General features: G+C 45.5%; 1 protein-coding gene across 3 annotated transcripts; it reads left to right on the top strand.

Moving 5' to 3' along the window:
* Positions 1-1,600: 1,600 nt before the first annotated feature.
* Positions 1,601-5,155, top strand: LOC139335520 (uncharacterized). 3 transcript variants are annotated; one of them, XM_070969158.1, is made up of 4 exons: positions 1,601-2,198; positions 2,317-2,598; positions 3,673-5,004; positions 5,067-5,155. In XM_070969158.1, exons 1-3 carry the CDS (start codon positions 1,734-1,736, stop codon positions 3,703-3,705), a joined length of 780 nt encoding a protein of 259 aa, XP_070825259.1. In that variant the 5' UTR covers positions 1,601-1,733; the 3' UTR covers positions 3,706-5,004; positions 5,067-5,155. The 3 variants fall into 3 exon arrangements, with proteins under 3 accessions (XP_070825259.1, XP_070825260.1, XP_070825258.1); XM_070969157.1 differs by having other exon boundaries at positions 1,658-2,198; positions 4,643-5,004; XM_070969159.1 differs by having other exon boundaries at positions 1,614-2,198; positions 3,673-5,155.
* Positions 5,156-15,350: the final 10,195 nt, after the last annotated feature.

The raw sequence follows: 15,350 nt of genomic DNA, 5'->3' as shown, positions 1-15,350 counted from the left end.
ACGAGGATCGTCTCTAAACAAGACAGAGTGCGTTCAGCTGTCTACTTATGTTAACGCTGATTTAACGAGTGTTTGTCGTGTTACTTGTAGCCGTTACTTTAAATCTGTCCCCACAGATTTAAAGCAATAACTAATGTCACACCATTTCCACCATCAGCCAATCGACTCCTCCCGAATGCATTTTTCACTCTTGATGAACAACAACTGCTGGTACTCAATAAAAGCTCTTCGTGGTTTCTCAGTTTGATTGATCTGATCCATCGTAAACGATGCAAACATCAGCGCTCTGAGTGTGTGTTATTGTGCTTCTTATGCTGGAAATCACTTCCTGCCCTCCATCTGCAGCTCACACCACAACAACAGAGCGATGCCACGTCATCTGCCAACAACCTATTTCCTCATATGGTTTTACTCACGCTCATCCATGATTGCACACAATAAACAAACTTCTTCTCTAAACTTTGTCGACATGTTTCTTTCTGTGTGTGACTCTCTGAGCAGCTTCGCTGGAAAATAACTGAACGTTTTTTCCGTGCAGTTCAGAAGCTGTAACACTTCAGAGGAGCGTTATGATTTTTAATTGACGAACAGAGCGAGAAGGTGAACACAGCTGACAGTTTATGAATGGTTGAAGCTAATATGAGCTGTCGGCTTGTTAAACAACAAAACAGTTGACAATCAGTGAGTTATGACGATTTTAACCTCCTGCCTCCTTACGCTTCCACGCATCGTAAGGTGCAGCTTCCCTGTACCAATATGGCGGCTGTGTTGACGCAGTGGGCTGGACTGAACAAGCCAAGAGTATAGAAGTGCTGCTCGAACACTGATGCTTCAGTATGAAAACAATCATCACAGGAGACATGATGAGTACTTTCTGATACTTCAGGTGTATTTTACTGATTTTTGTTTTTTTTTTTTACTTCAGTTGGATTTTGACTTTTACCTGTAAGTGTTTTTTATATTGCTGCACTGGATACCTTTACTTACAGTACTTATAATTATCTTATACATATACTTATACTTTATTTATCTGAATACTTCTTCCAGCACCATGATTCAGAAACACCAGCTGTCCTCTGGGGGACAGAGGGTAATCATCAGGGTCCAGAGGTGAGCTCAGGGATCAGGTTGGGGTCTTTACCTGAACGTAGCAGGAGGGTTACTGTGAACTGGGAAACACTGATTCGCTCTCTCTGAATTAATGTGAACTGGTGTCTCCTTCAGTCCCAAATGCATCTTGGGAGTCATAGTTTGTGGTTCTGATGGTTTTATGTCCACGGGCTTATAAAGTATTAAAGAAGCAGCCATTTTCCAGCACAGCTGTAACTGTTCTACCTCTGTGACTGTCTGAATCTTCTGCAGATATCTCTGTCTGCTCAGCAGTTTGTGCTTCTTGTGTCCGGTCACATCCTCTGGTTGATTGACTAAAACTCTCTTGTGTCACAACGCTCAGATGAACTTTCAGTACCTCTTTTAACGATAACTGTCTTAGACTTGCTTGATGCACATTTGTTGCATTTTCCCTTCAGGCTTTCTTCTGTTGTGTAATGCAAAGACTGGAGGTACAACCATGACTGAAATGAGGTAGTGTGAGAAAACTTGCTGTCAGTTACTTCCTACCAACACCGTTGATCCTGCTGATCCAGCAGCTAAAAGAGGAAAAGTATGGTTTTGTGCTGAATGTCTTTCAGAGGCTCAGCTGCAGGTCACAACAGATCAGAACGTCTCTGAAGATGAAGGTCGTCGCTGTGCCGCTGCAGCAGCTCATCAGCAAGGTCAAAGACAACGCTAACGCTTTTGTCTTCAGCGTTCTGGTTTTCTCTTATCAAGCTTTAGAGGATGAGTTCCCGTGCTCCTGTAAACCACAGCCTGGTTACTGCAGCGCATACATGATCATGCCCTGTCTCATCATAGCCGTCTTGATGCTCTCCACGGACTTACCGTTCCAGAGAGCGTGGAGGTACACCGGGTCGAAGTGCTCGTGTCATTTCGGCTGCGTTTTGTTCCGTCGTGCAGTCAGAGCTGCCTGCGTCGGCCTGCTGTGGGTCGCATCTGTGCTGATCCATGCAGACTGGTTTGTTTGCTGCAACAATCAGAACCCCAGACAGGTGGCAGAGCTGCAATGTCAAGCCAAGACGGACGTCACGGCCGCAGGCAAACCTGTGGTGACCATCGCCGAGATGAAAATGACCTCCAGAGTGAGTGTTTTCACATTTCTCTGAATTCTTAATGTTTTCATACATTTAAGCGTAGAGAAATGTGCAGTCTGTGACCTGACCTTCACGCTGTGATAACGCAACCTGCTTCCGCTCACAGATGATCGGCATGTCTTTACTCTTCGCCATCTTTTTCGTCGGCGGCTTCTTGCTGTCGACGTGGACGATCTGCGCTGATATCTGCTGTCTGAAATGCTGCAGAAGAGACGTTGAAGTGCATGAGCTGATTCTGGAGGTGGGGGAAGATGTTGTGGAAAGGACCATGAAAGAGGAACAGCACAGCAAGTTGTCTGAAAGTGTGAAGGGGTACATCGCTCAAGGAAAGTGGGTGAAGTGTTTGGACGTCGTTGAGGAGTTCATTGACACGATAGGAGGAGAAAAGGTAACTGAGAGAGTCATTGACATTGTTTCCCTTTGACAGTTTCCACTGGAAATTCGGAATAAGCTGTTTACATGCGTGAGCAAACAGGGGTAATCAATTGGGATATCCTGATCAAAACAGCGACGCACGAACAACGTGTCGACACACGGAGAACGTCATGACGCAATGCACGTCATTTCGGCTTCCTCTTCCTGTATCCAAAAACAACAACAACAGCAGCAGCAGCAGCACGGCAGATAGTGAACAGCCCGGAGCTGCTGCTGACCTCCGCCAGCACTCCACACTGTCCTGTCTCACTTTCTTCATTCATGGAGGCGAGAACGTGAAGAAAGAGGAGAAGCAGCCGGAGCTGTCCGTCCATATCCATGCCAGCTGCACTCAAAAGACCGAGATTCCTTGTGAATAGAACATGCGCAGAACACAAATGAATGTTCCGTTTGACATGACCAAATATTCGGGTTAGAAAAGGAGTAACCCAGGGGTCATATTCGTCTTTTTAAAAACCGGAATATGAGCATATCTCGGTTTTTAAAAAGGGTTATTGGTGTTTACATGGCCGTGCGCCACCGGGTTATTGCTGATATTCCAGTTATGAAAGGGTTACTGACTGCGAGAAAACGTAGACTGGTAGGCAGAACATAGACTGTGACCTGCAGTGCAGACTATTCAGTGGCACGGTGGTAACACTGTTGCCTCACAGCTAGAAGGTCCTGGGTTCGATTCCTGCCTGGGGCGTGGGGTGTGTCCTCCACCATGCCTTTGGCACCTGCTGCTCTCCCTGTGTAAACCCGGGGTTTCCTCCATAAAATACCCCCACTAAAAACATGCAGGAAGATCACCACCTGACCAATGGTGACAAAGGAAACTGGGTCCCCGGGCGCCGCTGTTGGCTGGCAGCCCACCGCTCCTGGTCTGCTGGTCTGCTGCGGGTTGGGTTAAATGCGGAGGAAGATGTCGTGCATGTAGTGTTGTTGTGTTCACCAAGGCATGGCATAAGCATGTTGTGATGTGTTGAGTGATTAATAAAGTAAGTCTTCTTCTTCTTCTTCTTCTTCCCTCTGCTGTGACCACAAGGACAGTGAGGAGATGGTCAGAGGAGACATATGAGACATATGAGACCTTCAACATCTGCCGGACTATGCTCAGGATTTTCTATGAGTCTGTGGTTGGTAGTAATATTCTCTATGCTGTTGCATGCTGGGACAGCAGACTGAGGACTCTCTGACGGTGGTGTCAGAGAGGAGGACGCTGAATAAGCTAAGGACTATCATGGACAACGTCTCACACCCACTTCATGCTGTGCTGGCCAGGCACAGGAGTACGTTCAGTGAGAGACTCGTCCCTCCAAAACTCAGGACTGAACGCTGCAGGAAGTCATTCCTGCCTGTGGACATCGACCTGAACACCTCCTCCCTCTGAATGGCTCTTGGACTTTCACTGCCTGTGTTTATATATATTTTCCAACTCCAATGTTCAGTATATATATTTGTTTTATTGTTGTGCATTTTATTGTGTTGTATATTTGTTATTTACAGATATTCTCAGCATAAATATTCTGTTTTTTATATTGCTTTTATATATATATTTCTTTCTCTTTCTTTCTTTTCTAATTTCATTCTAATTCTATAATTCTATCTTGTCCCCTCGCAGATCAACAAAGGAATCCGCAATCCTCAATCCTGGTCCTGTGACACTGATGGACATGTAGTGTATATAGTGACCACTAGAGGTCACTGCTGTACCAGTTTTTACTCCAGCCTGCCTCCTAAAAGCTTTTCAGTATCTGTCCTGCAGCTGATGGACACAGAGTGTTTCCAGACTTCCTACACGTGTCTGATGGCTGGATTTATTTGTGACTTTAAACATACAAAAATTATGGGACCAGAAATGTCCCCAGAATGTGAGATATGAGACAATATGAGACTCAGCTTTTGGGATTTTCTGAACACTTGCTTTTAAGATGTATATTTTGACCTGAAGTTAAATTGAGTTAACAATGGCTGCCACATTCTGACAATTTATCATTGTATTTCTTTTTTCTCAGACACAGGAGCAGGCGGAGGACAGTAAGAGCCAGCAGAGTGAGGAAGAACACAGCGTTTGACAGGATGAGCTCATCAGCGTTTCACCAAACAGGAAACCAGCTTCAGTCTGACTAGAGGACGGAGCGTCTGACCAGTCCAACCTGTCCAAACTTAAATACACTGATGATGATTTTGATATTTTGATCTCGATTTGGCAGAGAGTTGTAGGAGGCAACTAATGATTGTTTTCATCATCTATTAGTCTGATCATTATTTTCTCGATTGATTGATTGTAAAAAGTCTAAAATAAGAATCCCATCATGTTTTCCCAGAAGGTGATGGTCCTAAAAACTGCTTGTTTTGTTGGAAGAATCTCAAAAATGTTGATGAAAACAAGGAAAATCTGCAAATTTAAGGTAATATTTTGAGTCATAGTTACTTGAGACACTGATTAAAATGATTAATCAGTTATTGAAATTGTTATTGTTTAGCTTTCTGTCAGTTGATTTATTGATTAAACAATGAATTGTTTTAGCTCTCTTGTCATTATTTTACATGAAGTGATGAAAACATCAGACAGTGCAGTCGCTGCGGTCACAACCTCGGAGCATGAGGACGCACCTGTTCACACACTGGACCGCGACGCCATCCAGCACCTCCGTGACGAACTGCAGAGCACGAATCTCCTCCTGCTTTCAGTGGCGGAGGAAGAATTTACTTAAAGGTCCAGAGTGCAGGATTTAGTGCCATCTGGTGGTGAAGGTGCAGATTGCAACCAACTGAAAACACACTGGAGCTTTGAACACATGGATTCATTCAAAAGTGCTGCGCTGACAATGTTCCTCCAGTCAGTTTGGACAGTGAGGAAAACGTACTTTACTGTAAGTAAAAGAAATGCGTGCAGTAAAGTGTCCCCTGTGTCTGCTGTCCTCTTGTCTCTGTAGATCATTGTGTCCCCTGTGTCTGCTGTCCTCTTGTCTCTGTAGATCATTGTGTCCCCTGTGTCTGCTGTCCTCTTGTCTCTGTAGATCATTGTGTCCCCTGTGTCTGTTGTCCTCTTGTCTCTGTAGATCATTGTGTCCCCTGTGTCTGTTGTCCTCTTGTCTCTGTAGATCATTGTGTCCCCTGTGTCTGCTGTCCTCTTGTCTCTGTAGATCATTGTGTCCCCTGTGTCTGCTGTCCTCTTGTCTCTGTAGATCATTGTGTCCCCTGTGTCTGTTGTCCTCTTGTCTCTGTAGATCATTGTGTCCCCTGTGTCTGCTGTCCTCTTGTCTCTTTAGATCATTGTGTCCCCTGTGTCTGCTGTCCTCTTGTCTCTTTAGATCATTGTGTCCCCTGTGTCTGCTGTCCTCTTGTCTCTGTAGATCATTGTGTCCCCTGTGTCTGCTGTCCTCTTGTCTCTGGTCTCTGTAGATCATTGTGTCCCCTGTGTCTGTTGTCCTCTTGTCTCTTTAGATCATTGTGTCCCCTGTGTCTGCTGTCCTCTTGTCTCTTTAGATCATTGTGTCCCCTGTGTCTGCTGTCCTCTTGTCTCTTTAGATCATTGTGTCCCCTGTGTCTGCTGTCCTCTTGTCTCTGTAGATCATTGTGTCCCCTGTGTCTGCTGTCCTCTTGTCTCTGGTCTCTGTAGATCATTGTGTCCCCTGTGTCTGTTGTCCTCTTGTCTCTGTAGATCATTGTGTCCCCTGTGTCTGTTGTCCTCTTGTCTCTTAAGATCATTGTGTCCCCTGTGTCTGCTGTCCTCTTGTCTCTGTAGATCATTGTGTCCCCTGTGTCTGTTGTCCTCTGGTCTCTTTAGATCATTGTGTCCCCTGTGTCTGCTGTCCTCTTGTCTCTGTAGATCATTGTGTCCCCTGTGTCTGCTGTCCTCTTGTCTCCTAAGATCATTGTGTCCCCTGTGTCTGCTGTCCTCTTGTCTCTGTAGATCATTGTGTCCCCTGTGTCTGCTGTCCTCTTGTCTCCTAAGATCATTGTGTCCCCTGTGTCTGCTGTCCTCTTGTCTCTTAAGATCATTGTGTCCCCTGTGTCTGTTGTCCTCTTGTCTCTTAAGATCATTGTGTCCCCTGTGTCTGTTGTCCTCTTGTCTCTTAAGATCATTGTGTCCCCTGTGTCTGTTGTCCTCTTGTCTCTTTAGATCATTGTGTCCCCTGTGTCTGTTGTCCTCTTGTCTCTTTAGATCATTGTGTCCCCTGTGTCTGTTGTCCTCTTGTCTCTGTAGATCATTGTGTCCCCTGTGTCTGCTGTCCTCTTGTCTCTGTAGATCATTGTGTCCCCTGTGTCTGCTGTCCTCTTGTCTCTGTAGATCATTGTGTCCCCTGTGTCTGCTGTCCTCTTGTCTCTGTAGATCATTGTGTCCCCTGTGTCTGCTGTCCTCTTGTCTCTTAAGATCATTGTGTCCCCTGTGTCTGTTGTCCTCTTGTCTCTTTAGATCATTGTGTCCCCTGTGTCTGCTGTCCTCTTGTCTCTGTAGATCATTGTGTCCCCTGTGTCTGCTGTCCTCTTGTCTCTGTAGATCATTGTGTCCCCTGTGTCTGTTGTCCTCTTGTCTCTGTAGATCATTGTGTCCCCTGTGTCTGCTGTCCTCTTGTCTCTGTAGATCATTGTGTCCCCTGTGTCTGTTGTCCTCTTGTCTCTGTAGATCATTGTGTCCCCTGTGTCTGCTGTCCTCTTGTCTCTGTAGATCATTGTGTCCCCTGTGTCTGCTGTCCTCTTGTCTCTGTAGATCATTGTGTCCCCTGTGTCTGTTGTCCTCTTGTCTCTGTAGATCATTGTGTCCCCTGTGTCTGCTGTCCTCTTGTCTCTGTAGATCATTGTGTCCCCTGTGTCTGCTGTCCTCTTGTCTCTGTAGATCATTGTGTCCCCTGTGTCTGCTGTCCTCTTGTCTCTGTAGATCATTGTGTCCCCTGTGTCTGCTGTCCTCTTGTCTCTGTAGATCATTGTGTCCCCTGTGTCTGCTGTCCTCTTGTCTCTGTAGATCATTGTGTCCCCTGTGTCTGCTGTCCTCTTGTCTCTTTAGATCATTGTGTCCCCTGTGTCTGTTGTCCTCTTGTCTCTGTAGATCATTGTGTCCCCTGTGTCTGCTGTCCTCTTGTCTCTGTAGATCATTGTGTCCCCTGTGTCTGCTGTCCTCTTGTCTCTTAAGATCATTGTGTCCCCTGTGTCTGCTGTCCTCTTGTCTCTTAAGATCATTGTGTCCCCTGTGTCTGTTGTCCTCTTGTCTCTTTAGATCATTGTGTCCCCTGTGTCTGCTGTCCTCTTGTCTCTGTAGATCATTGTGTCCCCTGTGTCTGCTGTCCTCTTGTCTCCTAAGATCATTGTGTCCCCTGTGTCTGTTGTCCTCTTGTCTCTGTAGATCATTGTGTCCCCTGTGTCTGCTGTCCTCTTGTCTCTGTAGATCATTGTGTCCCCTGTGTCTGTTGTCCTCTTGTCTCTGTAGATCATTGTGTCCCCTGTGTCTGCTGTCCTCTTGTCTCTGTAGATCATTGTGTCCCCTGTGTCTGCTGTCCTCTTGTCTCTGTAGATCATTGTGTCCCCTGTGTCTGTTGTCCTCTTGTCTCTGTAGATCATTGTGTCCCCTGTGTCTGCTGTCCTCTTGTCTCTGTAGATCATTGTGTCCCCTGTGTCTGCTGTCCTCTTGTCTCTGTAGATCATTGTGTCCCCTGTGTCTGTTGTCCTCTTGTCTCTGTAGATCATTGTGTCCCCTGTGTCTGTTGTCCTCTTGTCTCTGTAGATCATTGTGTCCCCTGTGTCTGCTGTCCTCTTGTCTCTGTAGATCATTGTGTCCCCTGTGTCTGCTGTCCTCTTGTCTCTTAAGATCATTGTGTCCCCTGTGTCTGCTGTCCTCTTGTCTCTTAAGATCATTGTGTCCCCTGTGTCTGCTGTCCTCTTGTCTCTGTAGATCATTGTGTCCCCTGTGTCTGTTGTCCTCTTGTCTCTGTAGATCATTGTGTCCCCTGTGTCTGCTGTCCTCTTGTCTCTGTAGATCATTGTGTCCCCTGTGTCTGCTGTCCTCTTGTCTCTTTAGATCATTGTGTCCCCTGTGTCTGCTGTCCTCTTGTCTCTTTAGATCATTGTGTCCCCTGTGTCTGCTGTCCTCTTGTCTCTTTAGATCATTGTGTCCCCTGTGTCTGCTGTCCTCTTGTCTCTTAAGATCATTGTGTCCCCTGTGTCTGCTGTCCTCTTGTCTCTGGTCTCTTTAGATCATTGTGTCCCCTGTGTCTGCTGTCCTCTTGTCTCTTAAGATCATTGTGTCCCCTGTGTCTGTTGTCCTCTTGTCTCTGTAGATCATTGTGTCCCCTGTGTCTGTTGTCCTCTTGTCTCTTAAGATCATTGTGTCCCCTGTGTCTGTTGTCCTCTTGTCTCTTTAGATCATTGTGTCCCCTGTGTCTGTTGTCCTCTTGTCTCTTTAGATCATTGTGTCCCCTGTGTCTGTTGTCCTCTTGTCTCTGTAGATCATTGTGTCCCCTGTGTCTGCTGTCCTCTTGTCTCTGTAGATCATTGTGTCCCCTGTGTCTGTTGTCCTCTTGTCTCTGTAGATCATTGTGTCCCCTGTGTCTGCTGTCCTCTTGTCTCTGTAGATCATTGTGTCCCCTGTGTCTGTTGTCCTCTTGTCTCTGTAGATCATTGTGTCCCCTGTGTCTGCTGTCCTCTTGTCTCTGTAGATCATTGTGTCCCCTGTGTCTGCTGTCCTCTTGTCTCTGTAGATCATTGTGTCCCCTGTGTCTGCTGTCCTCTTGTCTCTGTAGATCATTGTGTCCCCTGTGTCTGCTGTCCTCTTGTCTCTTTAGATCATTGTGTCCCCTGTGTCTGCTGTCCTCTTGTCTCTTTAGATCATTGTGTCCCCTGTGTCTGCTGTCCTCTTGTCTCTGGTCTCTGTAGATCAGAGTTGCTTGAGGTGGAGCTCATTTTAAACTAATGATTCTGTTCATTCTGGATCAATCTGCTGATCATTTTCTCCATTGATCAATCAATCGATCGATCGATCGTTTGCTTTGGAAACGCTCTGAAAATAGTGAGAAATGTGGTCACAATGAGCCCAAAGTGACGCTTTCTGGAACAAATCAGATTTTATTTTGAAAGGCACATGATGCTAATGGCTGACATGGATGTACTGTGATCTGAAGATCGACTCATTTCGGGCCTCAAACGCTCGTTCATGCTGCTGTCCCGCCTCAAACAGCTGCTGACGAACGGAAAAACTCTGTTTGTGCTTTGATGATGTGGAGCAACGAGGAGAGAAAGAGTTTTACAGACTGCATGAAATGACTGTTTTCCTGTGTCGATAACATCACTGAAACTGCTGAGTGCTCAAAAACAGACTCTAATGCATTACCCGATGTAGTAATATTACAAACATTATATATTACTGTAATACTCTCCCTTTGTAATGTGACAGCTCTGCACACACACCGGCCTGCTGCTCTAAACACTCACAAGAACAACAAACGTGGATTAATTCGCTGCTGCAAAGCCGATTCTAGTGTTGTGTGCATCCATGTTTGGTGAAGGAGGGGCCGTTAGCCAATCAGGTGAGAGCCACAGACTAAGTAATGGGTCATGTGCAGCAGGTGTGCAGACAGCTCTGTTCACAGGCTGTTCATTGTGATGTCGCTGTAGTATGGACGAGCTACAGGTTGTCCACTCGTCCCCGGCCCCTGTGGTCCACATGTCAGAGGGTACCGAACCCCAAACTGCTCCAGATGCTGTTTCATCAGTGTGTGTGTGTGTGTGTGTGTGTGTGTGTGTGTGTGTGTGTGTGTGCATCCATCAGCTGCCAGTGTGGGAATGTGTCTGTGAATGTGTGAATGCTGAGTCATGTTGTAAAGGCGCTTCGAGTGGTCGCTGAGGTCAGAAAAGCCTCATCCAAACTCAGCCCATGTAGCATGTTTGTGAGTGCTTTGCCTGGGACGACGCCCCCTCCCTCTGCGGGCTCCACGCCTCTCCATCCTGTGAACAGTGGAGCTGCTGCGAATCCCAGCGAGTTGGTCAACACGGTCTTCAGGTGTGCTTTGTTCAGTCACCTTCAGCGAGTCCTCGTGAAGCTGCAGACCCACAGAGCCTCATTCAAGGCAGTTCATTCTGAACACAGCTGACAAAATAATCTCATCTCAGCTTGTTCAGGAGCTTTCGACCACGGCACGCAGGCTTCATCAGCAGAGTGTGCGCAGTTGTGATGGAACTGTAATGTCATGTTCGAGCCTCATCCCAGGACCTCACACCTATGTCCATCGTGTGTGCTGATGAAGACTGTGTGATGGGGTCAAAGTTCAGAACAAGCCTGTAAGCCGACCTTGAGCTGAGATTCTTCAGTCCAGCTCAGACTCCAGTTTAACGGCATCTGTATAGAAGTCAGAGGAATCCATACTTCTGAACTGTAATTATATACTTCAAGATTTAAGCATAAAATGTACTTTATGTGAAAGATTGTTCTCACATCGACTCGGCGTGGAACATAAATAAGCAGCACATGCGATATGATACGATGCAAATGAAAGGATTGTTAAATCGTGAAAAAGATGAATGGAATCTGGTGCAGATCCAGCTCAGCTCACAGGTTCAAGTCTTTCTGTTTCTGTTTTCGATTTTCACTTTCGTTCATTTTGCTTTTGTTTCCCTCTTTCATGATATTTTACATCATCCCTCTTTTCTTCTTCTCCTCTTTCCTCTCCAGCTTGCTGTGAGCTCGCCACCCTCTCTTCCTCTTCCCTGTGTCCCCTCTTCTTTCCATCATTTCTTCTCTGATGCCCCGTCATCACACACGACCGTACAAACGCTGCCTGTGTCATTAGCCCATGAATTAAAGTATTTCAGTAGTGAGTCTGCAGCAAATTGTTTTCCATTGCAGCTGAATTACCATAGAAACTAATGAAACAGCTTCACAGGGAGCCGCTGAAGTCAACAGCGCTGCGTCTGCTGTACTTCAGACGCCTCACTCTGATTCATTCAGTCATTCTACCTTTATTGTTCATAAGGGAAATTTGGTTTGCAGACCACACACAACATACAGAATATCATGGCGGAGAAGAACAGGCAGGGAATAAAAAGTCAAAATAGAAAGTAGTTACAGAGACACAAGAGGCTGCATCATTTCATGTGCAAATGATGCAGCCTAATTGCAGTGTGGATAAACGAGTCCCTGCTCCTTTTACTGAACAACCTGCAGCTTTTTCACAGGGGAAGATTAACGCGTGAATCAGGACTGGAACAAAGGCGGCGATGAAGGAGCTCATGGAGGCTGAAGGAACTCCAGATGTAGAAGAACCTCCTTTAAAATCCAGCTGACACACAAACACAAAGTGTTCGGGTCTCTGAACGTGTTAACTCAACGCTGGGTTGTTCATTATGTCCAAACTGGGACGGTAACTCCTAAAAATATCTGATATTGTTCAGATGAGATTTCACTGGCCTCCTTGGTGTTGTGGTGCATGACGGTCAAAATACGCAAAGACAGCAGGTCTTATAAAAGCCAAGAATTGAGACTATAAAGTAGAGATTTTTACAGTAAAATGTATGAAAATGTAAAGCATCCATATATAATTTTATGACGAGCTGGACAGTGTTTACAATGAACAGCTTGGAACGTGCAAATGTTCTCAGCATAAAGGAAAAATAATGAGCGTCAATGCAATGCGTTAAACTCGGATGTGGAGGCTTTCCGTTCCGCCATCGCAGATTAATGCTGCATTTAATGTGAGTAAGAAAAGGAAAACATGTTATTCTGAGTACTATTCTGAGTAGTATTACTCCCACTGCTGACTTTGTACTCGTGTCATTTAAACTGCATAAATGAGTCATTTTGTTGTGTTTCTTCTGTCTTTCCGATGACTTTGCGTGCAGTTGAGCTTCATGAAAGGAAGATTTCAGCTGAAAGATGACAGAAGACAAAATGTGGCTGGAAATGACCAGTTCCTGAAAATCACAGAGGTTTGAACTTCAAAGAAGAAGTGATGCAGTAAACGCGTATTCATCTCCAGACGTGACCTAAACTCTGAGAACACCATTCACTTTTAGCTACATTAGCAAGCAATGTTACGCGAGCAGGCTCCCTGCTAGAAAAATCAGCATAACCAGCATCCCCTGCTGGTTATGCTGGTCCACCAGCATCACTAGCAACAACATGCTGGTGTACCAACATAGCTATGTTGATTCACCAGCTAAACCAGCATCAATCCAGCATAAACCAGCACAGACCAGCATGGGAATGAAGCTGGTCACCAGCATGAAAACACAACATATGCTGGTATTGCTGGTATAACCAGCATACCCCATGCTGGTTTTGCTGGTGGCTACCTTTGCTGGTCTATGCTGGTTCAAAGCTAGCTCCTTGTTGCTAGCATAACAAATCTGTCTGTTTGTAGCTAACATAACACAGTTAGCAACTTGTAGCTAGCATAACAAAGCTAGCTCCTTGTTGCTAGCATAACAAAGTGAGCTATTTGTAGCTAGCCTAATAAAACCACTGACATCGAGAGTATCGCTGGATGTTTCGTATGCACGTTGGCCTAATCCGTAACTCTAGAAAGTTAACAATTCACGGCTAAATATGATGAACGTGATGTGATACGAACATAAGGACGAACGTTGAACACGTTAAATCTGATGTTCAAGGCTCCTTACGCTCCACGTGGTGTCCTGAACCGCCTTCTTGTTGCGTAATCCTTCCCGTTGTCACTTTGTTAAATCCTCCATGTTGTTTTTCTGTCGTGCTCCTTCTCAGCGCGACGTGTCACTTTGATGACCTAAAACAATAAGAGGCTTTAAACATAAAGCATCGTGAATGCATTGTCTAAATTTCCTGACTGCAAACGCTGAAGACGGCGAGATCGACACAAGGCCACGAGAACAACAGCGTGGTGAGTCAACAGGCCTGAACGCCAAGTGCAGCTTTTTCAGCAACACACAAATGGAGCCTGGCAGCTTTGAACAAACCCCTAAAAGATCCCCCACGGTGTGATTATCCTCCCATCTCATTTGATTTCTATGGTGACTGCTAATAACACTAGCAGGTTAGCTTTCCAGACTGTCCCAGTAGGACTGTATGCTGCTGCTGTTCATCTGACAGCTGGAGAGAAAAAGAGGTGGAAAATCATTTTATACAGCCCCACTGTGAAACAGTGCTGATGGCCTAACACACACACACACACACACACACACACACACACACACACACACACACACACACACACACACACACACGAAAATAAATACACAGATACACGATGTTGAAGCCTGTGGCGTGCAGTCTAAAGGGGACCCATAACCTTGGATGAGGGGAATAGAAAGTGTATGTGTGTGTGTGAAAAGTGTGTGTGTGTGTGTGTGTGTGTGTGTGTGTGTGTGTGTGTGTGTGTGTGTGTGCATGTGTGTGTGCGTGTGTGTGTGTGTGTGTGTGTGTGGTAATGAGAGAGTGGGTGGGTGCAGAAAAGGAAGTGGCGGAGAAGAGGGTAGAAGTGAAGACAAAACGACAGAGAGCAACAGATGAGAGAAAAGGAAGGAGAGAAGAGAGACGAGGACCGACGAGACGAGAAGGAGGAGGAAGACGAAGAAGGAAAAGACGGGGGGGACAGACACGGCGAGGTGAGGACGAGGGGGGACGAGGACGTGGTCACCTGCAGGACGGCTGAACGCAGGGGAAGAGACGTGGAGTGAGCTGAGGTAAATCAGTTTAAGCATTCAGATTTCCTTTAGAGCGGAAAAGTTTGAGTCTTCATGTCATCACGTTATTATTGTGACACTGACATTGATTTGTGATCAGAACCAGAGGTGGAAAAGTATTTAAATTCTTCACAGTATGTGACACTTATGTTACAGGGTAACTCCTGAAGTACATTTGAGGTATCAGTATGCTGATATAATACTCCCTGGTACCTGTACTCAGACAGCGTGTGAGTACAAGAGAAGGGTCAAGGTAACAGCTTGAGGACTTAATAAAGTACATTCTATTACTTAGTACTCGAGCACAGTAATGGGATTACTGTGTAACACTGACGGGCACACGGCCTAACAGAGCTGACACTGTGGAGGAATTCCTTATAAGAAAAGACTTTATTGATCAAGAAAATTAAGAAATTAAGTCGTTACAGCCGGCGAGATTTACAAAGACAGCAGCACTGAAGGGTCAAGATAAAAAATGACACAGGATATAGAACAGAAAATAAACTATGTATATGTACTTCATGTACACATGATAAAATGGTAAATACCATCAAAATACTATTGCCAGTAAACTACCAGTATGTCATATGCTGTACTGCAGCTGAGAAAATACTGTGGCACAGGAAGACGCTGAATTTCACAAGTCTGATCCGATTTGTAGTAAAAGTCTGACATTTTTAGAAAGAGGTATTTATTGTTGTTGTTGTTGTTGTTGTTGTTGTTGTTGTTGTTCTCTGCTTTGGGGAGCTGCTCATCAGTTCTCTGTTGTTATCAACCTTTTTCAAGCATCCAGGAGTAACGAGTATCAGTTTTTCTACTGCGATTCACAAAGTAAAGACGTCGTGTGAGGAAACGTTCTCTTCAGATTGTCTCTGCAGCAGATTATAGATTATAGATTATAGATTATAGATTATAGACTGAGAGACATGACAGACACGCTGGTCTCTGACCAATCACAGCTCGCTGTCTGATCCAATCGGAGTTACAGTGGAAACACCTGTGAGAGAAGGAGCTCTGACTCCTCTGAAGGAAACTGCAGATTGAGGATGAGGATGAGGATGAATGAGGAAGATG

Source organism: Chaetodon trifascialis, chromosome 8 (assembly GCF_039877785.1).
Source record: "Chaetodon trifascialis isolate fChaTrf1 chromosome 8, fChaTrf1.hap1, whole genome shotgun sequence".
Classification (NCBI taxonomy): domain Eukaryota; kingdom Metazoa; phylum Chordata; class Actinopteri; order Chaetodontiformes; family Chaetodontidae; genus Chaetodon; species Chaetodon trifascialis.
Note: the sequence above shows the minus strand (reverse complement) of the source record. Positions and strands in the feature narration are given on the sequence as shown.